Source organism: Mauremys reevesii, linkage group 2, assembly GCF_016161935.1.
Source record: "Mauremys reevesii isolate NIE-2019 linkage group 2, ASM1616193v1, whole genome shotgun sequence".
Taxonomy (NCBI): Eukaryota; Metazoa; Chordata; order Testudines; family Geoemydidae; genus Mauremys; species Mauremys reevesii.
The window spans coordinates 94,846,698-94,873,112 of record NC_052624.1 but is presented as its reverse complement, the minus strand read 5'-3'; the positions used below and the strand labels follow the sequence as shown (position 1 = coordinate 94,873,112).

The 26,415-nt window shown below is 40.8% G+C and overlaps 1 protein-coding gene across 22 annotated transcripts in view; it reads right to left on the bottom strand.

Moving 5' to 3' along the window:
- Positions 1-26,415, bottom strand: part of HECW1 (HECT, C2 and WW domain containing E3 ubiquitin protein ligase 1) — a 451,523-nt gene that overhangs the window by 54,313 nt on the left and 370,795 nt on the right. For all 22 annotated transcript variants that reach the window (XM_039525998.1, XM_039525991.1, XM_039525994.1 and 19 more), the window contains 6 exons: positions 25,059-25,193; positions 12,880-12,985; positions 12,496-12,592; positions 4,976-5,059; positions 3,711-3,820; positions 1,328-1,448 (listed from right to left, as the gene is read on the bottom strand). In XM_039525998.1, coding sequence (XP_039381932.1) covers positions 1,328-1,448; positions 3,711-3,820; positions 4,976-5,059; positions 12,496-12,592; positions 12,880-12,985; positions 25,059-25,193 — 653 coding nt within the window. The remainder of the gene's footprint in view (positions 1-1,327; positions 1,449-3,710; positions 3,821-4,975; positions 5,060-12,495; positions 12,593-12,879; positions 12,986-25,058; positions 25,194-26,415) is intronic.

Sequence of the window (26,415 nt, the reverse complement as noted above, 5' to 3'; positions counted from 1 at the left end):
AGGCTCTCCATCGCATTTCTACAGAAATTAGTGCTGCAGATGGGCCTCTGGCCTTTCTACCTTCCTAGAATTGATTTTGATCTCACACTGGATTTACACCAGTGGACTTCCATGGCATTATTCCATAAGATACACTGGTGTAAGCAAGGGGAGAATCAGTCCTTACCTATATCCACTAAATGGCCCCATTTACTCTCCCAAACATCTTTAATTAATAGCTCAGTGTTTCAAAGATTACTTACGAGCTTGGCCTATTGTAAAAATATCCTCTATACAAGAAGTTCTTATTTTTCATATATAGTTGAAATGTAATGACACTTAGTCCTTTTGGAATGTTCTTCATGTCTGCCTTGGCAGGACTCTGAAGGGGATAACCAATGGCTAGAGCTCCTCAGACAGTGCAAGAATAGTTTGATGATGACATTTGCCTAGAATAAATTGACTGGTTTTCAGATATTTTTTCCACAACACATGTGGTTTGGTATGAAGCCAGCCTGATGCATGAATTCAACCAGATGCCCAGGAAATACCTTAGAAGCATACAGTGCTTTAGCCAATTACTATAACTATCCATGGAAAATGCTGCAGAGAGGCAAGCCAGCTACCAGGCTGTTTGGAATGTGAACTCCACAACGGAGTGACAGAGAATTACAGGGTCAAATCCCAAAAATATATTAACAGAATGAAAAAAAGAGCTAATCTAACTAATATTTAGGTGCAATGGGGAATAGAGAGCAATTGATAGGGCCTGAATTTCAGAAGTGCTCAGCACCTGCACTGCCAGTTCAAATCAATGGGAGCTGTAGGTACTCAAGCCCACAATGTTTACAACAATCAGGGCCAAATTTTCATCCTGAGTTACACTGACATGTCAACTCAGAGTAAAGCCAAAGGATTTGGAGTTACTTCAGAATTGTAATAGTGTATTGGCCCAATATCATTCATATTTGTCTAACATGTTATTCCTCTACCATTACTGATATAGCTAGAAATACCAACATCTCCTTAAAATAGGTAGAGGAGGAGTGTAGGAACAAATAGATCCATGAGAAATAAAGCACCCCAGATATAACCCCCTTGTTGGCCTATTTTCTTATTTACGTGTTTCTGTGTGTGTGTGTGTATATATATATATATATATATGTGTGTGTGTGTACACATACACTTTTCCTGGATAAAATACATAGATACATCATCTAATGTTTCATCCTGACCCACGATAACGATGTATCTTCACATATATCCAATCAATCTCCTGATTCATTACTACAGTGACAAGACCCATGCATCATGTTAAATTATTTTAATCATTTGACATAATACTCACTTAATTTTACCTGGACCTTGCCCATATCCTTTGGCTTCAAGTTTTCGATAGAAATTGCGTAACTTGGCTTCAAAGTCTCTCCTATATGGAGAAGGCGCTCTTGCACTAGCTCGCTGTAATCCTAGAAGGGAAAAGAGCAAAGTTATAGAGTTTAAAAATCTTTTAAAGAGGGTCTTATTCATACACCTGGTATTTTCAGTTACAACTTGCTAGAAAATATTATATGAACTTTTATTGGTAGATGTAGAATTTCTGATTGCTCATTATTTTCATGTTCTATTTGTCATTAATGCAGCCATCAGTTACTATAATTCTGTGGTTCCCAACACTTCTGGACAGCTGCATCATCTGACCAAGATGATGGCTGTGGTCCCTTTATGCTTCCCGAGTCTTCAATTCTCATTGACTGGAATGGAAAATCAATGGGAGTTAGGTGTCGATATACTCTTGAAAACTCTCTCCTCACCATCTTCCAGGAGATCTCATTATCTGGCAGGATTAAACCTTTGAATCCAAAGCAGCACTTCTATTTAGCTCTTCTAGGGGGCCCAGGCCTGGCTGGGAATTGGGGTTTTCTGGGTTAAATGCCTTCTGCATATTAAAGACATTCAGCTATAAACACAAAAACCTTTGTGGCACAAGAGAGGATTTCTGTCAGCAAGAAGTCTTACATTTTCACATTAACAGTAGATTTTCAGCAATTTGGGACCTGTTTTGTTTTGAAGTCTGAATTCTGAAAGCAGCCAATTAGTTCTGTTGTGTAAATGAGCATCATAGCAATCGGTATTAGAGAATGGGATCCATGAAATCTCATTTCCCTATCTCTTTAGAGGAGACAATGAAAACAAGTCCTTTTATGAAAAATTTGGCAGAAAAGCCTCCAGAAGAAGGAAACAAGTTTACATTTAGTTAAGCACAAACTATCTGTGAAGACTCATTTGTAGCAACAGAAGGACATTACTATTTGACTCAGATGATAAAACAGAAAGGCACATTTATATAGCATTCAAGGAGAATCCCCAGTGAAGCTTCTCTTGTTCTGTCAGAATATTTTTTACACCACACAAGAGAAGTAATTACTGGTTATTTTGGGTTGATGCAACCAGTAGTACAGATGAACAAATAGTACATTCACTCAAATCAATCCTATTTGTCATATTACCATCTTTCCACAAAAAAGGTTAAAAGCCACTGCATGTCTCTCAACACACCAGTGAGTGAGGATATTGGTCAAATGTTTAAATCTCATGCAAACTGGAGATCTGCCCCATTAGATCAGTAGTCAGTACAGGTGCAAATCCCTGCTGAGGACATTAAAACCCACAATTTGCATTGAAGTTTATCCCTACTTGAAATCAGCGAATCCAGTGGTAACAATAGGAATTTTTTCAAAGATCTCCCCTGTGTAGACAAGACGTCAGTGTTTTTCCACAAAAATATTAAGACTGGTATTTGCGAAGTCATCAGGGCATTTGGCACCCAATTCCCATTAACTTTAATAGAAACTGGATGTCCAAATAGCTCAGGTGGCTTTGAAAATAGCCTACGCTGATTTAAGATCATATTCCTGGGATGTCACTCAAAATGACTACCAAACCAGTTGCATGGTGGAGGTGCAGACAAATTCAGTCTCCTTCTGAGTTAGGGTTGAGTGGTTTAGTTAAAGGGAGCCACCTGCTGCTCAATTTCCTTGGCACAGACAATATTTCAGAGATACACAGCACTTGGAAAAAATCTTCTACAAATGGATACCTTTCAGGAATACATGCTTTAGTCAAAATAAGTTATGGGGCTCAATACAGGGTAACTGGGTGAAATTATCTAGCCTGTGACATGCAGGAGGTCAGACTAGAATAGATGATCTAATGGTCCTTCCTGGCCTTAAAATCTATGAATCTTGGGAGAAGGAGCAGTCTTGGAAACACTATTAAGTTTGGCTTATAGTTGTTTACTGGAGTTCTGAAAGCTTTGTCATACAGATGTGATTTGGTCTTTGCTCCTCCCGTCTAATATCCATATTAAAGAATGTACTTACATGTCAATAGATTAGACTCAGAACACAGAATCCCCTTCTCAGTCTAATCTCCCCTAACTATTTGGTAGCTGAGACCATATATTCTTCTCCTTGGACAATCTCTGATTCCCACCATGCTGCTAGCATCAGTGTCCCATGAGACAAATGAAAGTGACAGCATTCTGTGTAATAACCAAACACTAGCAGAAAAATTGTCTGGGGCCAATTCTCAACTGGTATAAACTGTCACAACTTCTTTGAGGTCAATGAGATACAACAATTTATACCAGCTGACACCCACCCCTCTGTGATTATCAGATGGAGAAGCACAACAAACACACGAGCTTGTGTTGTTTCCCCTCCATTTACCTGGAGAGTTCTGAGGTGAGGAGCAGGGAGAACAGCGAGGAGAGAAGCTGTAGCCAGGGTGGAAGGCAGCCTGCAAGGGTATGTAGGACATAATATCCTCTTCAAAGAGGCTGCAAGGAAAAATGATAGAAACAGGCCCTGTTTACACTCATTACACAGGAAGAAGCACAAGAATTCAGTACAGCAGAATTCTGTTATAAGGATCAGTTTGGGCAGCCCTTCGTTTGCTCATGACTTACAACATAATAATCAGTACCTACAGATGCATAAAACAGTGATCTTCCCAACCAGGCATGGTCTCAAGAAGCAAAGACTTCAATTTACCATAACAAAGTGAGTTCCATTAAGCATTTTCATGCCAAGACAGTGCCAAATTGGATGGATGAGCCAAGATTTGAGGCAATGGTAAAAGCAGCAACATCCAGTGGTCAAAAGCAAGAACAGGGGATACATATTGATACACAAATTGTTTCCCTTTTGACTATGATTTGTCTTGGTCAGATATTTTGCTATAGCCACTGCATCAAGGTATAGGTAGTTGGAGCAAGTCGTATACTTCTTGCATTAGATAGAGTGGGCTGTGTAACTCCAATCAAAATCAACTTGGGTGGCATGTGTTTTAGTGTAAACACAGGGCAATGGAGAAATGTAATCCTTCATTGTGTTGAGCCACATAAATCAGATTATCCTAGGCTCTAAAGCGATAATTTCATTGGAGCTCCAAAAGATGCTAAGACCCTGCCTACATTACTAAGGCGTTGCCTCCAATACATAGTAATGGTTGTTCACTCCACTGTAGCTCAGCTCTTCCTTAATATGAGATAGCCTCCTGGATAGCACTGCCAGTGGCATAACTGACATTCCTATAATCTGCATCTGATTGTTATTCAGAGAGGTGTGAACCACATTTCTGCACTTCAAAATGCCACAGGAAAATTTAAGATGTCATTTCTAATCTGATCCTTAAAGCCCAAACCTTACCGTTCAGTGCAATCGGAGGGTAAAGTTCATTGTGCCAGTGGGGACTAGTTTCCGGAAAGTATGATTTGACACACATATTGTGGTTGAATTATTATGAAAGCCAACTGGCTATCAGGACAAATGAATCCCTGTGTAATCATGATAGGGCCCTAGCAGAGATCAGCCTAGATTTAACAAATTCTGTCAATCACCTAAAATATGTCAAAAAACATAGGGTGGAGACAGCTAACCAACTTCTTGTGTACCACGAGTGACAAAGTTCTGTTTTTGTTCAAATTGATTACCTCAGTAGAATTACTAAATCTGCATCACAGGACAACTTTTCAAGCCCATGTGTACCCTCTGTCCGAATGTAATGGATCTTCTCCCTGGAAAATTAATGACAAAAGAGGGAAAAGAAATCTCATCATTGTCAAACCATAAGATAGGGATGGATTATTTTTTCCTTGCTGCTTCTTTAGTTCCTTTTTTCTCTTCTCACAAAGATAGCAAATAAAAATCCCTATTGCCTTTCGAATCTGAACAACCAAACCTATAAAACAACATTCTTTAAATCATACCAGCAGTCTGTCCCCAAAGCAGGAGTCACATTTTAGAGAGCAAGATGATTTCGCTATCCCTAGAGCTTATGTCTAACACTGCAGTTGACATCACTGACAGATGAAAGTTCGCCTCTCTGGAGGCTATATCTAACATTTTCTTAACAGAGTTGTATGTAATGCCCTATGCTTTACATGTTTCAGTCCCAGGTTGGCCTCATTCATGTCTTTCTGATTTCTATGATAAAACTTGTAGGACAATTATTTATTTTAAAATTAAAATAATTGCTACCTATGAATTTCCCGTTCATTAAAGTTGCTTGATTGACAGTCCTGGGGACTGAAGTCCTATCTAGAAACCAAATGAGCCTGGCTATGATCTTACTGGCACTGTTATCAGTAAAGAATAATTCTATGGAAGTCAGTCAGTGTAAAACTGCTGCATGTAAGATCAGAATCAGACCCAAAGAGCATGGCAGCAGTATTGTAACCACCATCAAATGGCCTACCAGTGTGCCTCTGGAAAAAGGGGTAAACACTGAGGTGGCAAAATTTGCAGATGATACACAACTACTCAAGATAGTTAAGACCCAGGCAGAGTGTGAAGAGCTACAAAAGGATCTCTCAAAACTGGGTGAGTGGGCAACAAAATGGCAGATGAAATTTCATGTTGATAAATGAAAAGTAATGCACATTGGAAAACATAATCCGAACTACACATATAAAATGAAGGGATCTAAATTAGCTGTTACCGTTCAAGAAAGAGATCATTGTGGATAGTTCTGTGAAAACATCCAGTCAATGTGCGGCGCCAGTCAAAAAAGTGAACAGAATGTTGGGAATCATTAAGAAAGGGATAGATAATAAGACAGAAAATTTTATATTGCCTCTATATAAATCGATGATACGCACACATCTTGAATACTACGTGCAAATGTGGTCGCCTCATCTCAAAAAAGATATATTGGAATTGGAAAAGGTTCAGAAAAGGGCAACAAAAATGATTAGGTGTATGGAACGGCTGCCATATGAGGAGAGATTAATAAGACTGGGACTTTTCAGCTTGGAAAAGAGATGACTAATGGAGGACATGATAGAGGTCTATAAAATCGTGACTGGTGTGGAGAAAGTAAATAAGGAAGTGTTATTTACTCCTTCTCATAACATGAGAATTAGGGGTCACCAAATGAAATTAATAGGCAGCAGGTCTAAAACAAACAAAAGGAAGTATTTTTTCACAGAACACACAGTCAACCTGTGGAACTCCTTGCCAGAGGATGTTGTAAAGGCCAAGACTATAACAGGGTTAAAAAAAGAACTAGATAAATTCATGGAGGATAGGTCCATCAATGGCTATTAACCAGGATGGGCACGGATAGTGTCCCTAGCCTGTTTGACAGAAGCTGGGAATGGGTGACAGGGGATGGATCACTTGATGATTACCTTTTCTGTTCATTCCCTCTGGGGCACCTGGCATTGGTCACTGTCGGAAGACAGGATACTGGGCTAGATGGACCTTTGGTCTGACCCAGTATGGCCATTCTTATGCCTCAATGCAAATATAAAAGGACTACTTCAAGGAGAAAAAGAATAAATCATTCTTCATGACTATTTAATCCCCAGGGTCTCTGCTGAGAATACAAACTTGGGTGTAAATTAGTACCAATAGAGGTGGTTGTTTGGAGCTCAAACCTGCAATATGCAAAGAATTCTGTCACTGATCAAGCAATCTTTAAGCATGTGAGTGGTCCAGTGGGACATCATTCATTCCAATATTAAGTCAAATGGGCTACTCATGCCTACAGCTAAACATGTGTTGAATGCTTTGCTACATTGGGGCCAGAATGCTAGATGCCTTGCAGGATCAAGCTCTGTATGAAATGGACACTTGTCTGCTGGGAACTTGTCTAAGATCACCAAGCCCATTCCACAAGAGTTGATGAACAGCCATCTGATAGTAGCTTTGAATCACTACTGACCTAAGGTGGAAACAACGTAGTGACCTAGAGGTGAAAGGCTCAATATCCTGTTACAAATCTCATTACATATCCGCAAAGCTGTCTAGTCCCCATCATTAGTCAATTTTGTTCTCTGATGAAAAAGAGATAAAAGCATTTCCTGTTCTCTAAGGGATAAGAACTCAAATTACAGAAGTGAAAAAAGTCTAGAATAATTTGATGGCGATGATAAAAATTCTCAATTACAAAAATGTACATCTTAAATAGTGGAGGCATTTTTCATTCTCTCCCTCAATCTATTAGCATTACATTCTTCCTGGAAGCAGCTCTAATCCTTTACACCCAAAGAACTCTTTGTCTGATGTTCATAGGTAAATGATCAGTCAGCAAGGCCAGCAAAACTCTCAGAGAGAAATCTCACCGGGAAAACGTGGAGGTTCTCTGTTTTGTTACACTGGTTACAGTGTTGCATTTATTGACTCCTTGGGCCAGATCCTCAACTAGTATAAATTGGCATCACTCCATAAAAGCCAATGGATAGAAGCTGATTTACACCAAATGAGGATCTAGCTCCAGAAGATGATCATTCTGTTTCTTTTTGCTTTTTCATTTCACCTCTTTCATATAAGATGAAAGGAACAGGTGAAATACCTTGATGGCATCAAATGGTTTAATTACTTTGGAAAGAATTTTAAACACATTATTAAGTTCTCAGAGAAAAGAAGTGAAGACAGGAGTGCAATTTAGTAAATAATGTTCCTATGTTTCTGTAAAATATAAGGCTTCTCTAGCCATGGCACTACTGTTAGAGTTAAGGGTGAAATTCTGGTGCCATTGAAGTCAATGGGAATTTTGCCATTGTCTTCAATGGAGCCAGGATTTCACTCAAGACCTCTGAAGAATAAAATGGTAATTGTAAGCAGAGATATCTGATTTATAGAATTTTTGCCACTGAGGCATAAATATAGTGGCCATCGGGTTGTCAACGTGTGCCCACAGATACCACAGTTCTTCCCTATACTTGGGTACCTGTGGAAAATAACTATAACTTTATGGACTCCATTAGCAAATGCTGACTCTTCAGTGGTGACCACCGTAACTCAGGCACCTCTTCATTTTTTACATCCTGTTAACAAGGATTTGACTCTTCTTCTAGAGAAAACATATCTGAAATGTAGAACATGAAACAAGGAGGCCAACAGGTGAACTATAAAAAGAGATCAAGGAGAAGAAGGGAATTAGAGAGTAGAGAAAACACTCTTCTGTTTCTTTAGAGAAGCACAAGGAATGAAACATGATGAATATGAACATGAAAAAGTTTTGCAGTTGTTTTGTGTTTTTAATGAATAAAGCACCCACAAAATTACAAATATATCCAATGATTGTTAAAGTACAAATTATGGCTCCCCATGCACAACTGTGCTTCCCTTCGTAGTGCCCCCATCCAGGAGTAACCCCATTCTCCATGAGTTCTCAAAGACAATTGCTAATGGTTCCAAGATTACTTCAGTTACTTCCTTAAGAACCCTAGAGGGAACTTCATCCAGCCCTGCTGGCTTGAATACATCTAACTTATCTAAATATTCTTTTAACTGTTCTTTCCCTATCATGGCTTGGTTCTTTCTCCCTTGTTGTTAATATTAATTGTGTTGAGTATCTGGTAAAAAAATTAACTCTTTTTGTAAAGACTGAAGCAAAGAGGCACTAAGTGCCTTTTGGTGCTGCCCATTCTCTAGCTCATTTAAGTTCATTCTTAGATGGTAAATGTATCTTTTGGTGTGCAGAGGTACTATATGGCCAAGATCTTCCTGGGCACTTCACAGTTGGTGGATTATGGTTCTACATTGAGAATAACTGTCCATGAAAGGTTTGTTACCTCAGAATTTCTCCAGCCTTCACTTTGTCCACCTGATCTCTATCCTGAATAAGGGGTCACTCCCCCCTAAGATGGATGCTGCAGACCCTGAGCATGCTCAATATTGAGACAGGGTGAAAGTTCAGTTAATTGGCAGAGAACCAAGGAGAGCTAAGTTGGCACCCTGGCAACGAGACAAGCAAGTGAGGAGGTCGGCAGAATCATAACTCTGAAGGAAATAGCAACAGTGAACATGTGCAGAATGAAAGAGATAGGAGAAAGGTCAAGAAGACCCAGCCTGAACTAACTTGGGCCAGTTCTGGTAGCTGAAGATGAGGTAGTGTGTGTTAGAACAATACAAAAAAAGCTGTGCTGGCAGGCAGCTAGTCAGTGAGGAGCCAGCGAGGAAGGCTGTAAGCGGGAGAGGTTGGATGAAGAGATTGGAAATCAAGAAGAAGAGCTACTGGAAGACAGCTTAGAGTTCTGAGGAGAGCTCTGATGAATAAAAGCACTTACAACAGCAAAGACAGCAGCTTCAGCAGCAGCCACAATATCAGCAACATTAAAACAAAATAAGTAATGCACAAAGGACAGAGAAGCTGCTGGGAGTGAGCTGTAAACAGAGGAAGGGAGCTGTGACACTGCACCTCAGATTCTTCATAGTTGTACGATTGTGATACGATTAAAACATAATTATGATGTATCTGGTACAAGATATGTCTTGTGAAGTGACATTGGAAAAGTTATGATTTCCTTAATATGATTACCCTATTTGTGTGCATGTATCATTTTTGTATCTGAAGTTATGAATATTGACCACGTATATGTATTTCAAATGTAGTTACACCTGAGTGACACCCACTAGGCAAAATGCTTCCAGTCTAGACAGCTAGTTGTGAAGGGCCTATTCAGGGAAATGGGCCATTAGGAGAAATAATAGGTCTTAGGAGAAGCTTATCCCCCACCTGGTGTGCCTTCCTGGGAATGTTTCAGCAACCCTGTAAGTAATGGCTGCTATGACTCAAGGCGTGCAAGGGCATGTGCCCAGACCACATAACATTGAACTCCATTTTGGTACCTGTATTTTTCCACAAACTGGACTGGGAACTGAGTTTGGAACAAAGGGCTCCCGACATATGGAAAAGCACTAGAAGGCGGGGAGTGACATCATCTCAGGGCCTCTCTCCCCACCCAAGAGAACTCCTGGAAACACCTGAGGAACAAAGACTGAACTGGGGGAAGTGCTGGTCCCAGGCTAAAAGGATTTCTAGCCTGTGTATGGAAACTTGGTGGACTGCTTGTATCATCAGTCAAGGTGAGAAATTGCTAATTCAAATCCTAACTAGTATATTAAGGGTAGTTTGTGTTTTTGTTTATTTGATAGGTAATCTGCTTTGATCTGTTTGCTATCACTTATAATCACTTAAAATCTATCTTTCTGTAGTTAATAAAGTTGTTTTATGCTTTATCTTAACCCATGTATTTTGAGTGAAGTGTCAGGGGCAAAATCTCAGCTTGGTTAACACAAGCTTCTGGTGCATATCTTTCCCACATTGAGGGGAAGGCAAACTATATTAATGAGCTTACATTGTACAGATCCCTGAGCAGAGTAAGATGGTATAATTCTGGGTTTATACTCCAGCAGAGGTGCAAAGTGGGGGAGCTGGGAAATTGGCTGTATGTCCTTGAGTGGCTTAGGTAAAGCACTCAGGTAACTCAGTTGGGCGTGTGGCACCACTTGCTGTCGTGTTGGGTGATAACAGGGTCTGGTGAGGCTGGATCTCCAACAAAGCAGTGTGAAAGAAGCCCACCCAGCTGCGGGAGTTAGAGCCCACAGAGGTTCCCACGGCTCCCAGACTGCACCCCGGGGGTGACAACCCATCACAGGAGTTGACTGAGAATAAACTGCAACAGTAGCAGAGAAGCAGAGCTGAGCAGCAATAGTGACTAAAGAATGATACCAAAGAATTTATAAAGTAAGCCTGCCAGTTTTTAAATATAATTTTTAGTGTTGTGTAGTCTAGCATAGTATTTAATATGTGTATGCTTGAAATGTGTGTGTTTTAATTGTATTTTACTTATGTAAAACTTAAAAGTATAATTTAAAACCTGTGCTCAGAGATTTGTTACAAACTGGCCATCTGTAGCAAAGCGCTTCTCTTAGAATCATTTAAACTGTATGCTATTGTGGTTTGAATGTTCTCTTAATTTGCAATAAGGGACTCTGTCTTATTTAGAATTTTTAGATTACACTGTATTAGGGATTTTTAGTTACTGTAATAATAAGATACTTTGTTCTGGAAGATATACTGCCTGTGTCAATCACTCTATCGGAAGGTTATATCCGTGTCCTTTAGTGTTTCCTTAACAACCCCAGAAATTCATACCTCGTGAAGAACAGACTATGAGGCCGATAGGCAGATTATTATAGGGATATCCCAAAATCCATTGTTTGAGGTAACAGGTTCACCTCAGGGCTGGGGAATCCTGCAGGCTCTAGGACCCTGCGAAATCGGAGGGTCCCAGACCTCAGGCTGCAGCCCAAGACAAGAAGTCTACACTGCAGTGAAACAGCCCCACAGCCTGAGCCCTGGAAGCCCAGGTCAACTGGCATGGGCCAGCCATGGGTTTTTAATTGCAGTCTACACATACCCTTAGAGGATCTCATACTGACTTTGGAGATGTGATTCATGCAAAGAGGGAGTGGCTGGACTGCCCTGTGTCCCACTGATCCCAGGGTGCTGTTCTGGGCTCCTGGGGGCCACTGGCAGCTGCTATCTGATATGTTGGTACTTTATGATGGGGACCATCATAGCAGCAGGTTCAAGAATGGGACAATGCTGAGCTGCACTGTACACTCCTCATCCATAGCGAAGGACCTGGGTCTACACATTTATACTGGGCACAGAAAAGGTGAAATTTTCAAAGCACCTAAGTGACTTTGGAGCCTAGGTCCCATCAACTTCCCCACTGACCTTTTGTTCTCATTGCTATATATTAATGTGAATGACAAAACATAAAGTTATTTGTCAGTTACTTTTATAAGCATTATGGGGTCAATCCTGCTCCCCCCCTTCTCCTCTGCTGTTGGTTAGAATTGAATATGAGAAGCCCATGCAAAGATAGCTCCTTGGATGTCCCTGTAGCAGAGTTTGAATGGTAGGGCCAGGTAAGGCCACAGGGGAAGTGGGAGTGAGGCCAGTGGATCCATTGCTGTAGAGATGTACAGCCAGTGCCCTTACAGAGCATGTGGTGTAGAAGCATCAGCATCATGAATTGCTACTTCCTGGCTGCAGCAATGGCCATGGAGTGGTATAACGACCACCCTGTGGTCTGGAGGGAGAGGATTTCTTTCTTTCCAGGCCCCAGGGAACACCCCATCGGCTGGCTCCAAAGCCAGCAGGGGACAGGTTTAAAGAGACTCTTCATAGTAACTTGGAACGGATCAATACCTGAGTGCATGGTTCCTGGCCAAGCTAGGCTGACGCTCCTGCAGCATCTCAAAAATGTTTGGTTGACGTAGAAATGCAACAATCTTGTCATTGTAAGCTGGAATAGATAAAGACCACAGAGGCTTTTCTTTACTCTAGCAGCAAGTGACACTTTTGGAGATGATGACAACTGTGCTACTGAAAATTACTTGTCAAATTGTGGTAATACAGCATACAGAATAAAGCTCACAGTAATATAATGTGATCACCATCAATATAATATTCCCTGGCTCCTCATTAAGGAAGAGTTGGTAGAGAGCTAGATAAGGGATATGATAGTTGAATGGTCCTAAACCAGTTCCTGAGGAGCCCCACTAGAAAGAAAGAATAGGAGGCCCTACTTACCCAGAGGTAATGACTCATGATGGTGCTGGTTTCGAATAGCTGTTACTAGGCTGTTGCCTGGTCTGGTCAAAAGAGAAATGCCTCTATTCCGGGAGACTTCCGATGCCTAGAATGAAAGAGGGAAAGAAAGAAATGTTGTAACTAGACATTTAGCTACATATTAGTCAATACAAACTTTTATTATATCTTTTTACTTCTGTGACTTTAATCCAGAGTCATGAGATTCAGTTTAGGGAACAATTTTTTATTATTTTTACTGTTATGGGACAGAGTTTTCAACATCATATTCTAAAGCTGTGATGTATGCTGCATAGTCCCAGTCTAGAGAAATTACACATAGAATCAACAACATGCATATTGACAGGTTTCAGAGTAGCAGCCGTGTTAGGGCTTGGCTACACTTACAAATTTGCAGCGCTGCAGCAGGGTGTGAAAACACACCCTCTCCAGCTGCGCTGGCCGCGCGCCGCGCCAGTGTAGTGTAGCGCCCCCCAGCCGCTGCGCGCGCGCAGCGCGCTCCCCGTCCCGAGGACAGACAGGAGAGAGGAGGACACAGCTGGAGAGTTTTTTCCAGCGCTGCGCGCGCTACACTTCTGCGCGCTGCGCTGCTGCGCGGCTGCGCTGCGAGCGGCAGCGAAGTAAGTAGCATGCCAGCCTAGCCTTAGTCTGTAAAAAAAACAAGAAAGTGGCACCTTAAGACTAACAAATTTATTTTTTATTTTTTTGCTGAGCTGCTGAGCTTTTCTTTTCTCAGCATGAATGGAAAACACACACAGAGACATTTTATTATACACAGAACAGAAGAAAAGGAAAAGTGAGATGCATACCAAGAGGCAGTCTAATCAATTGAAGATGAGCAACGTCAGGAGGAGGAGGAACTGGAACCCTGACCACCACAATTATTATATTGGATCCATAAACCCATCAACCTATCTCCTCCATCCCCCATCATCTCAGCATGGGTACTTTAACAGCAGGCAGCATTGTCTGGAGTCTCTCCTCCTCCTCTCCTCTATCCTATATCCACTACCACACCACTACGCACCACCACTGACTCACTCCACACCAGAATCTTCCAGAGATCATAAAGAAGGCCAACATGGATGGGGATGGAACCATGGAACTCACACACCACACTACAACACATCACACAAGATATCAAGAACAGTATCACATCATCCAGATAATATCATGGCTAACCTGGTGGCTTCACAACACATTTTTTTTTATCTCACCACAACTATTTCACATTTGGGGACAATATATCTTCACAATGCAGGCACTGCTATGGGGTACCCGCATGGCCCCTCAGTATGCCAACATCTTTATGAACTCCTTAGAACAACTTTTCCTTAACTCTCTCTCCTATTCATCTCACTCTACTACATATCTGAATCTTCATCAATCAAACCTCATGGATTCAAAGCTCTTTCCAAACCATGATTTTAGGAATTCCATCCCACCTCAGCCAAACCCAAGCAACATCCACACACACCCACCATATCCACAACACTACTGATAAATACAGCGATACCATAATATACCACTACCCAGAAACCCACTGAATACCATACATACATACTTACATTACCATCCCATCCCATACCACCACACAAGCACCATCCACTGTTCACAGCATACATCATAACCTCAGACAGACATAAACAGACACAAGACAGATATCTACCCTCAAAAACCAGACACAAACCTCTACAACCTACAACAAGACAAAAAACAAAAAACACAACAGATTAGAAGAAACAGAAGAACACCCAGAAAAGACCTAGAAAAAGACAGGCCTAAAAGAAAATACCTAGAAAAAAACTAAAAATCAAAGACAACCAACAAAATCCCTCCACAGCGCATCACTCCCTCAACTCATCTTCTCCTCTGAGAGATCTCTTCCATCATCTCTTCCTCTCCTCCCTCACAAACCTCACTCTCACCTCCAGCTCTCGCAACAATACTCACCCACCAACCAAACACCATACAGCAATAACCAGCAACAACAAACACATCCACACAAACAACACCATCCATCATCTGACATCAATATCATAGCACATCAGGACATCATCACATCATCAGGACATACACCCACCATCCATGACATCCATCATGCCATCTGCATCCCCTGCCATCCCATGCCCATGCCATTGCCAATCACCAGCATTGGCCAAAAAAAACAATGGGACATGAATCAAAAAATAGGAAATCTGACAACAAAAAATAAAATTCAAAAAACAAACAAGAACTAAAACCAACCAACCTAACCAAACAGTGTGACAAAAAAAAAAAAAAAAAACAAAAACTCAAAAAAAAAAACTAAAAAACAGATGAAAAAAAGAAAAACTACTTACAAAACTATAAAAACTTACTAAAAATTAAAATTAAAACTGCAACCTAATTACTACATTAATATGATTCTACTTCCAATTACAACTAAATTATCTCCTCACACCTATTATGGGCAATACTTCAATCCACTTCCTTCTATTTATTCTCTTAATTATTTTTCATGCTCTTTGATTAGACTCTGCCTGTTGGTATGCATACTTGTTCCTGTTCATATGTTCTGTGTATGTGTTCCATTCTCTGTGTGTTCCTCAAAATATGAGCTGCAGTGCAATCTGTGTTCCCATCTGAAGCTATAAATTCATTGCTTGCGTTAGCTTTTAAAGTGCAGAATAAAATAAATCAACATGCATATTAATACCGTATAAATAGTTTAGGCACAAGTTTTCATGAAAAAGGAATGGCTTTGCATTCTGGTGGTCAAGTTTTTGTTCAGCTTCAAAGAGGCATATAATTCTGGGTTTGCAAATGGATGCACACTATGTCCTTGTCTAAACTATACAAATTTGCCTCTTTAGCTATGCCGGCACAGTTAGAGCAGCAATTCCTCCCTTCCTCAGTGTCGATGCAGTTATACTGGTAAATATGTGCTCATAGAGGTATATAACTTATTCCAGTCCGACAAAGCAATATAAACTACACGTGCCTTATACCAGTGCCTCATAAAGTGCCTTATATCAGTATAACTGCATCTTTTGTAGGCATAACAGTATTAGTAAAAAGTCACATCCCTCATTAACCTCACTATGCAAGTCAAGTTTTTAAGTGTAGAGCAGGCCTTTGCATTCAATTATTAAATTTGCATATGCAAATACCACATACATGTAGAAACAGGTGTTTGTGCAATTTTTTGAGTAAAAAAATTAAGGACACTTTTCTTTAATTTGGTTCTAAGATATTCATTTGGCATACTGGGGTGGAAATTATTGTTGTAATAACATGAAGAAAAGATATATCAGAACAGAAAGGGGTAATATTTTCCCAGCAGTGAACGTGAGTAACTTGCATGAATATATGTAAGAGGCATGCGTATGCACTGCTTCTGTTTATCCAAAGTGTGGATAAACAGAAGCAGTACGCATCCAACACTGTCCCTGGTTTGGGCCTTGTCTACATCAGGAAAATGACCCACTGTCGACAGTGATTGTCAGCTATGCTTTGCCCTGGATTTTTTCCAACTGTTGAAAAAAGCTGCCAGCATGACAAGCTGATAACAAACACTGCCATCAAAAGCATGACTGAGGACATATTTCACATAATTTCAATCATATTTTCTGCAGTGGTGTTGAAAATGGTTTTGGTTTGTCCATACTGGCAGCCAAACAGTTTCCAACACCAGTTTGAAAGGTGTGAGGGGAGGAGGAGCCATTCCTTGCTCTGCCACAGACTTCCTGTGTGACCTGGGGCAAATCACCTATGGCCAAGTATACAAAGATATTTCGGTTCCTAAAGATGCAGATAGATGCCTAGTGGGATTTAAAAGAAAGCACCTAGACAAGTTAGCCACTGAACTCCCACTGACTTCAATGGGAGTGAAGTGCCTAACCTGCTTAGGTTCTTTTGTAAATCCCATTAGACATCTATCTAATACTAAATTACTAAACTAAAACTGATCACATTCTCTATATAAGGTATAAAATATTGACTGAATACAATCTGTTACAAAAGTATATATACAAAAAATACCCATGCATGCACACAACATATACTAATGTGACACAGATGATATGTGTCTGGGGGGGATTTTTTATCTTTTAGGAGCATAAATACCTTTGTAAATCTGGTTCTTAGGGTTTGTCTACACAAGGACACTCATGAAAATTAATCCAAATTAATTAAAGGTGTGAATTTAAACTGCACTAAAGCCCTGTATGAACATCCTTATTCAGAATTAAAGTGGTCTTAATTTGGCTTATTTTAATTCACTTCTAATGTAAACCAAATTAAGGCTACTTTAATTCTGAATTAAAGTACTAATATAGGGGTTAAATGCAATTTAACTAATCCACTTTAAATTCACATTGTTAGTTAATTTGGATCAATTTTTGAGTGTTCCTGTGTAGACAAGCCCTCAGTCTCTCTGCATCTCAGTTCCCCATCTGTAAAATAGGAATAATAGTACTTCTGTACATCACAGGGATGTTGTGAAGATAAATACATTAAGGTTTGGGGGAGGTGTTCAGATAGTGAAGATAGCATAAGTATTGACATTGCTGACAGATACTGCCAGCAATGGGCAATTTTCTTAGAGGAGATAGGGCTTACTCCCTGAACAAATGTGTAAACCTCTGCCAAAAAAATAATAATAAAAGGGAGAAAATAGAATGTAGCCTGAATTCTCTCTCACTTACATGTGTGTTAATCCAAAGTAACTCTATACTGAAGCTAATGGAATTACACGGCTAACAAATCAGTGTGAGAGAAATCAGAATCAGGCCAAAGATGCATGAAAACACCAATTCCCAAAATGCTGAGGTGATAGTTGCTTATTTCTTATTCAACAAATTGTAGTGCTTGGCAATAACTTCAGAAAGAAATTGCCCATATTCCAGTATTTTAGATTCTTAGCTTTGAATCCAAGCTCTGGGCAATGCCAATCAGATTTCAGTATTACTGCCAAATATCAGGTCTTCTGAGTGGCTATAAATGAAAACCGAGCATCTAAATGTGACTAACAAGTCATATTTGTAACATATAAAACATAGGTAGTGAGCACTAGACAATACACGTTAAACGAGAAAAAAACCTTGGCACTAACTCAATACACTAATTAAATGTATTGTAATTGAAAACACAACACGGCTGCTACAGCATATTGTACATTTTTTTTCCACCATAAGAAATTGCCTGCTTTTGATCTCACTTACACCAGTTTTACATGGACCCAGGCTACTGATTTCAGTGGAGTTACTCTCAATTTACCCCAGTGTCAGCAAGAAGAGGATCAGGCCCAAAGTGTTTAATGTACTGGTGTGATAATCTTGGTAAAATTCACCTTGTTTTTAAAGGCAAGTTTACTACTTAGCTCTCCAGGAAGTCATCTAGGATGTAATTACATTAAGCAACAACTAATCTTGTGCGGATTGTTGCTATTTTAAACATTTATTGGGCCAATGATTTTGGAAAGCTGCATAGGGGTAATGAAAAGTTTGGCTGTAAGAAAGCCACCTCTCATCATAAACAACTTTATCTAACCCTACAGTTGTTCTGAAGACACAGGGAGATGCAATGTACCATTTCTGCCTTCATTGTCCCATTCCTCAAGACCTTGAGGAGCTCACAAGTTTTGTTAAGGTTATTTTCATGCATTTATAGGACAATTTCCCTCCTTTGTGCCCATGCTGTGCTAATTCCTCTTCCTAGTCCCTTTGCCTCCTTCTCCCTCTCACGCCTCACCACCATGTCTTTTCCTCACCAGCCTGTGCCGGTAACAGCCTTACTGAGCCAGTCCTCGTCTTGATATCCTCTCTCATAATTCACTTCCTCCTATTAGCTTTCTACTGCTTTGCTCCAGCCCACGTACCTGATCCTATTTTCCCAAACCAGAAAGAGATGACGGGGATGTGCATGTGGGCGGGGAGGAATGGAAAAAATGACTTAAAAGGAAACAAAACACTGTAGAGAAAACAAGTAGTACAAGACAAATAAAATTAAGAATCAGAACTAACCAGATACACATGCAACCTTACAGAATAAATCATCCAATTTTGTAAGTTGTACTCCTCTTCTTCTCCCATTGTTATCACTTAGCCATCACTGGTTGGGCTTTGCCATGTTTGGGCCTTGACATTACACTTACACATTATAGAGTTTTACTCTCACAAGTGGTCCCATTTGATCTGTAGCTATGACTAGGTAGCAGGAAAATTCCAAATCATCTAATTAGCTTTCCTCTTCTCTTTTATCTATTCTCCCTCTTTCTGTTTTTAGCCATATATAGGACAATTAATAGCTCCAATCAATCATTTAATTACAATAGTATTGTCTGTCCTGACTTTCTAATTGAATCAATTAACTCAGATTATCAGATTATTTTCCAGTGTTTTAAAAAGTGACAGTGCTAATGATTTAGCATACTGACTCAACTAGTGCTGGAGAACTTGACAGATTTATACACCTTAAACAGCCTTGTAGATTGCAACCAGATAGCAGAGAACTCCTTCAGTGCCCAAATCCACCATAGCAGCTTCTCTTCTTTCTTCTTTGGACTCTGAATTTGTGATTTATTGCAGTCATCACTAGAAATGTACATCTACTTCCCATTTGAGTTCTGCCATCTGTCCAGCGCTGTTTGAGGTGGTGAGCATTCAAAATCCATCTACTCCCTCTGGTGCCCCTCCACCATGGGTGGCCACTGGTTTTGGCTCAAATTCCTACTTGTTGTTTTTAAGGTAAATTTATAAGATCTAGTATGCCCTGTCAACATACAATGGCAGTGGCCATTCCAGAAGGGAAGCCAACTGGAGAGAATGGTGACACTTCACCACTGCTACTGATCTGTTTTGATTTCTGGAGGTGTAGCAGGATTCTAGGCACAGAATGTCCTCTAGTCTTTAGCTGTTGACTTCAGTAGAACACCACCAATTTACACTAGCTGAGTATCTGGCCTATTAAGTTTTTTAAAGGGTAGCTGGGATTAGCTTTGACCTTTTTGCTCTGCAGAAAGGGGCAAATGGATGCCCTTGCACCCAAAATTGTAGAAATTTTACAGGATAACCTACATAATGCTCCTGAAGATCAAGAAGCTTAAAAATGGACATAAAAAACCTTTACAAAGGTCTTTAATTTAGGAAGATACTTCACTGCAACAGAAAAGCAGGAATATGAGAGAACAATTTTTGAGTCAATCAATTTTGTGGAGTGGAATAGGAATAGGAAGGTGTTCCAGAATATTCACAACTATGAGGCACAGATTAAGGAGGAAGGTGCCTTTTGGAAAGGTCTGTCTGCTGGCAGTTGTGGTACGGATTTGTATGGAAGAGCTTAGAAACAATAGTGACCCATCAATAAAAGCTGTATAATTATTATCTCTAAGTTTTCCAGAGAATGCTATTTACATATGAAGGTGAAGAAAGCTGACTTTAATCGGGAAGTCATATTTGTATGTTCCAATCTCATAAGGGAGGCTTAATTTAGAAGTACATTTGAGATGCTAAAACGTGATGTTTTGATTCAAGGGGCAACTATACTGAACCTTGCAAGCTTTTAACCAGTGTTTTTCAAACTGGGGTTGCCGCTTGTGGAGGGAAAGCCCCTGGTGGGATAGGGCGGTTTGTTTACCTGCCCCGTCCGCAGGTCCGGCCGATTGTGGCTCCCACTGGCCGCAGTTCACTGCTCCAGGCCAATGGGAGCTGCTGGAAACAGTGTGGGCCAAGGGACTTACTGGCCGCCGCTTCCAGCAGCTACCATTGGCCTGCAGCTGCGAACCGTGGCCAGTGGGACCTGTGGATGGGGCAGGTAAACAAACCGGCCCGGCCTGCCAGGGGCTTTCCCTACACAAGCTGTGACCCCAGTTTGAGAAACAGTGCTTCTAACCCTTTTACTGCAAGGCATTTTCTCCAGCTCACTAATAATTTTTGTGGCTCTTTTCTGCACCATTTCTAGTGTTTCTAAATCCTTTTAAAAATGTGGACACCTGAACTGTACACCAGTATCTGTCTCAGCAGTGCCAAATATAGAAGTAAAATCACCTCCCCACTCCTACTCACTACTCCCCTGCTTATACATCAAAGGATTAATTTAGCCCTCTTTGCCAAAGCATCGCACTGGAGTTCATGTTCAGTTGCTTTTCCACTATCACCCTAAATCCTTTTTCAGAGTCACTGTTTTTTTAGATATAGCCCCCCCATGCTGTAGGTATAGCCTGCACTCCTTGTTCCTAGATGTATAACTTGCCATTTGGCTGCATTAAAATGCATTTTGCTTGAATGGGCCCAGCTTGCTATGTGATCATGATCGTTCTGTAGGACTACTCAGTCCTCATAACTATATACCACTCCGTCAATCTTTGTGTTATCCACATATTTTATCAGTGGTGATTTTATATTTACTTCTACATCACTGATGAACATGTCATGGGCCTAGTACTGATCCCCAAGGAGCCCCATTAGAACATCCTTCCCCCATTCAATGATGATTCCCCATGGACAACTACTTTTTGAGATCTGTCATTTTTAGCCGGTTCTTAATCCACGTTATGTGTGCTTTATTGATATTGTGTAGCGCTAATTTAAGCAGAATGTTGTGTGGTACGAAATCAAATGCCTTACAAAATTCTAAGTACATTACCTCTATGCAGTTACATTTATCAAACATCTAATCACATCAAAGAATGAAATCAAGACCTATTTTCTATAAAGCCATGCTGACTGGCATTAATTATATCCCTATCCTTTACTCTCAGTGCAAAGACCACAATTGCCCTTCATTAAGTTGAGGAGGAGGATGAGAAACAGTTGATTTATTTAATTGATGCTGACAGATTTTTAAAATCTCCAGTTTGCTTCTTTCCTGCTGTTTAGAGGGTTCTCCTTGCTACTCAGCAGAGGAGCCAGCAGAACTTCAAGCAGCTGGCAAGTGGCCGGGGGAAGCATGTTTTGACATGTTGTTCCTCTCTCTCAAACCTAAGTGAGTCTGGGATTTCCCTACGGGCATGATTTATAGGACAAAAACATATCCCATTTATATTAACAACAGCTATCATGGTATGAAACCTTTTGCTCTTGGTAAATTTGTTTTGGCGCTAGAGTCTTCTGCTCTGTAAAAAGTGGGCTTTTAGAGCCTGATCCAAAGCCCACAAAAGTCAATGGGAGTCTTTCCATTGGGCATCAGACCCTAGGAATAGTTTGCAATTTCCTCAAATGTATTAACAGTATTCAACAGTATTCTCATTCCTTAACAGTATTAGACTGTTTCATCTGGGTTTTTTTCCTCTGTCTCTTTCTCTTAAACAACATTATGGATTTATAGTGGATAGTTCTCTGCCAGTCCTTGATATATGAGCTGCATGTGTCTGTGAGGTTTGGCAAGTAAATTACATGCCATTGTTTCTGTTCCCTGGTTGGATGAATGTAGAAGCACTTCCAGTGCAAATGCTTCCACTAGCATGCAGTACTATGTGCACAACTTTCAGATTTGCTTTTTGTGAACTAGGCATGGCAGCAAAACTCAATTATAGATGGAAGGTGGGTGAGGGAATATCTTTTATTGGACCATCTTCTGCTGGGGAAAGAGACAAGCTTTCGAGTGACACAGGCCTCTTCTTCAGGTCAGGTTTTCTTCAGCTCTGTGTGGCTCAAAAGCTTGTCTTTTTCACCAAAAGAAGTTGGTCCAATAAAAGATATTATCCCACCCACTTTGTCTCTCTAATATCCTGGGACCAACATGGCTACAACAACACTGCGAACAGCAAAATTCAGTGCTAGGGTGTTGGCAGAAATCGATCGCTAAGTCAGGGTAGTAGGCATGACAGAAGCAAATTAATTGACAAATTTATGTGAACATTTGAAAAAAAACATACGTTGCCCTATTCACCCATGATGGGGAAATCCACACAACCCTCCAGTGCTCTCTCCCCCCTACCAGTAGTGATACCTCAGGAGCAGTGCTGTTATTGCCTCCAATCCCACCCACTAGTCCAAAACAGTCTCTCCAAGGGGGCTGGATGGCACAGCATGATCCTGCTGGAGTTAACATTGATAGGGTCAATATTAACTCCCCTAGGAATTTTCCTGCTGCTTTTCTGGGACAGGATGATAAATACAACAGCTGTTCCCTTGGCTGGGACCCACTCCCAACTTGTTCCCCCATCCTCCCCTGAAACCCTAAAAAGCCTCTACCATGTGCAGTTCTGCAGGTGGGAGAGAAATGCTGGTTCTTTAGCATCCTGGCCTCCACTATCATTTGAGCCTGGAGTGGGATTTATGCTCCCGTCATCCCCTCCACACTGTGCAGTGGGGAATGTTATCTCCATGCAACAGATAAAAGATTATTTGAAAAGATTTCAGTATCATAAAGCCTATCGCCTGTAATCTAGCAGCATGGAAACATACGTCAGCATACACTACTACACAAGCTAGGGGCACTATCTTATTAGATACCAGTGTCACAGTGAGTTGCTGAACTGTCAGGCCATAATTGTATTGGATGCCTTAATTTTATTAAAGCCTGGGCCAGAACCTCAAACACTGCGTCTTCCTTCAAAATCTATTTCCATTGTCTTATCAGTTTGGTTGATTTGCATTAGAGAAGGTCAAATGTCTACAGCCTGATATTGGCAGGCAGTTTGATGAATACTCTAGTAAGAAAGAAATATGAAGCCACTATCTTTTGAAAGATAAAAAGCCACAAAACAATCTATTAAAACCCTTCAGATATACGGGATATTTTAAAGTGTGCAAAAGACAGGTGTCGGATAGAATGGTGCTGTTATTCCTCACATGTCTGCATTCTGTTGCACTATCCCAAATGCATCTGCTGTCCACGCTAGGGCAGCATCATGTGAGCTCAAGCTTTCTTTTCCTTTATTGTACTTCTCTTTCTCCCAAGTCTTCCTCTTGCACAGTCAAGTGTCACTTTATTTTGTGGATGTCCTACAGGTACCTCAGAACACACCCAAGTTACAACAATGGATGTTACAATAAGAAGGTGTCTGAGTATAGGAGAGCAATAGATTAAGAGTGATGAAGGGCTGTCATTAATGGTCCAGACCTTCTCCTGGTGATGGAGCTATTCCAATTTATCCCAGTGGAGGATCAGGCCCAATATAAGCCAGAGGGAAGTGAGCACACTTGAAAAATAGACAGTAGCTGAGACAGTGGAAGCACAGGTGGGTGTGGGATGGAAAGAAGCCATAACTGGCAGAACAAAGAGTGCAGCTGAGAGTATAGGAAGAGATGATATCACAGAGGTAGTTGGAGCATGGCCACGAAGGGCTTTAAACACATGGTGAGTGAGTCCGTAGCAGATTCAGAGGCAAAGGAGGTTTTCAGCTTGAGGGTGAAGTACTGCTGGGTATACTGTGGAATATATAGGTGTGCTGTAGCATTCTGAACAGGCTGGAATTTGGATACAAGTGACTTTGGGAGGCCATGGGAAAGGAGTTTCAATGTTCAAGGCATGAAGTGACAAATGCATGAATGAGTGGGTCAGCAGAGTCAGTATCAAGGAAGTGGCAGATACAGGGCTGATAGCATGAAGATTTGTGAGGAGAAAAGGAGAACTCAGGGTTCAGGGACACTAAGATTAAGGAGCTGAGAGGAGAACAGTAAATAGGGCTGAGATTTTTCTTTAGCCAAATGGGATTACTGGGGTGAAATTCCAAACACTTTTAAGATGCATCTGCTTCTTAAAAGCTAAAAATAAGAACCATCATGTGCTCTAGCATAGTGGCTCTCAACCTTTCCACACTACTGTACCACTTTCAGGAGGCTGATTTGTCTTGTGTACCCCAAGTTTCACCTCACTTAAAAACTACTTGCTTACAAAATCAGACATAAATATACAGAAGCGTCACAGCACACTTGAAAAATTGCTTACTTTCTCGTTTTTACCACATCATTATAAAATAAATCACTTGGAATATAAATACTGTACTTACATTTCAGAGTGTACTATATAGAGCAGTGTAAACAAGTCATTGTCTGTATGAAATTTTAGTTTGTACTGACTTTGCTAGTGCTTTTTATGTAGCCAGTTAGAAAACTAGATAAAGATCGAGATGAATTGATGTACCCCCTGGAAGATCTCTGCGTGCCCCCAGTTCAGAACCACTTCTCTAGCAGATATACCATATATTTAGGAAGGGGTCTTAATGCTTTAGTTACCTCTCCAGCACTGTAGCTGCGAAGTCGCTGGAGATGCTGCCTGTGAGTCAGATGATTAGGGAGACGGCCATTTTGAAGTGGGATCCTGGGATCGATGAAAGTGGTAGCACGGCTGTTGTGGTCAACAAAGAAGGACTGTAATAAAAAGAATACTGTATATTCATAAGCAGGAAGCCAACATGGTGAAAAAGTTGAGGGATGAGAAACCAGCATACAAACTGAGCAGGGAATAGTGCGTATCATATGTGCCACACTTTGCAGTCATGATAGTTAACAATTTACAGCTTAATGAGTTTTAGTCCAATATTCCTTGTATTCCTACAGGAACTCGTTTCTATCATACTAATTTGCCAAATTCCTTGAAATTGATTCAAGCTGGTATCACCGTAATTTAAAACCAGCCTGTTCCCTTTTGGAGCTTGTCCCTCATTTCTAGGTGCAATGCACAACTCTACCTGTGAGCATACTGATTATGCTCTATGGGCCTGATTCTACAAGGTGCTGAGTGCTTCCTGCCAGGTGCTGGCACCCTTAGTTACCAGCAAAGTCAGTGGCTGTTAAAGGTGCTCAGTATCACACACGACTTGACCCTTAGATTTCAGCATCACTTCTTTTAAAATGGACAACCAAGAGCTAGACACTATCGGCTAGATGGCAAGAAGAGCTGAGTGCTTGCAACTTCTAATGAGCTTCAACTCAGCCCCTCAAAATCAAGCCTTATTCTGGTAACTCCTTAGCCTTGCACCTGGAAAATTAGGGGGAAGTTCTTCCTTCATACCACATGCAACCTCATTTGTGGGTGTTTGGACTATGTTTTGGTTAGTCCCATTATTGAGTCTGGAGTCACAGGGCCCATTTCTCCTCTCAGTTACAGTGGCATAAATCAGATATAACTCTTCTGAAATCAGTGGAGTCACAGTGCTGCAAAAGTGCTGAAAGTAAGAGCAGAATCAGGTCCATGCGGCTGAGAGGCTCTAAATCTGAACTCTCCCAAAGTCTGAGGCAGAGGTATTCAGATAGAGTGTTCCTAGTCAGCATTATTAAGTCAAATATTATAAATCTGATTAGTGTTTGATTAGTGTGTGTGTGTATGGGGGGGGTGTGTGCAAGATTAACAATGCCTGGTATAGCATTATACAATCCAGGACGCTAGCATGAATCAGACAACACTTCTTAGGCATGGTCTACACTACACGTTTAAACCGAATTTAGCAGCGTTAAACCGATTTAACCCTGCACCCGTCCACACAACGAGGCCCTTTATATCACTATAAAGGGCTCTTTAAACTGATTTCTGTACTCCTCCCCGACGAGAGGAGTAGCGCTGAAATCGGTATTGCCATGTCGGATTAGGGTT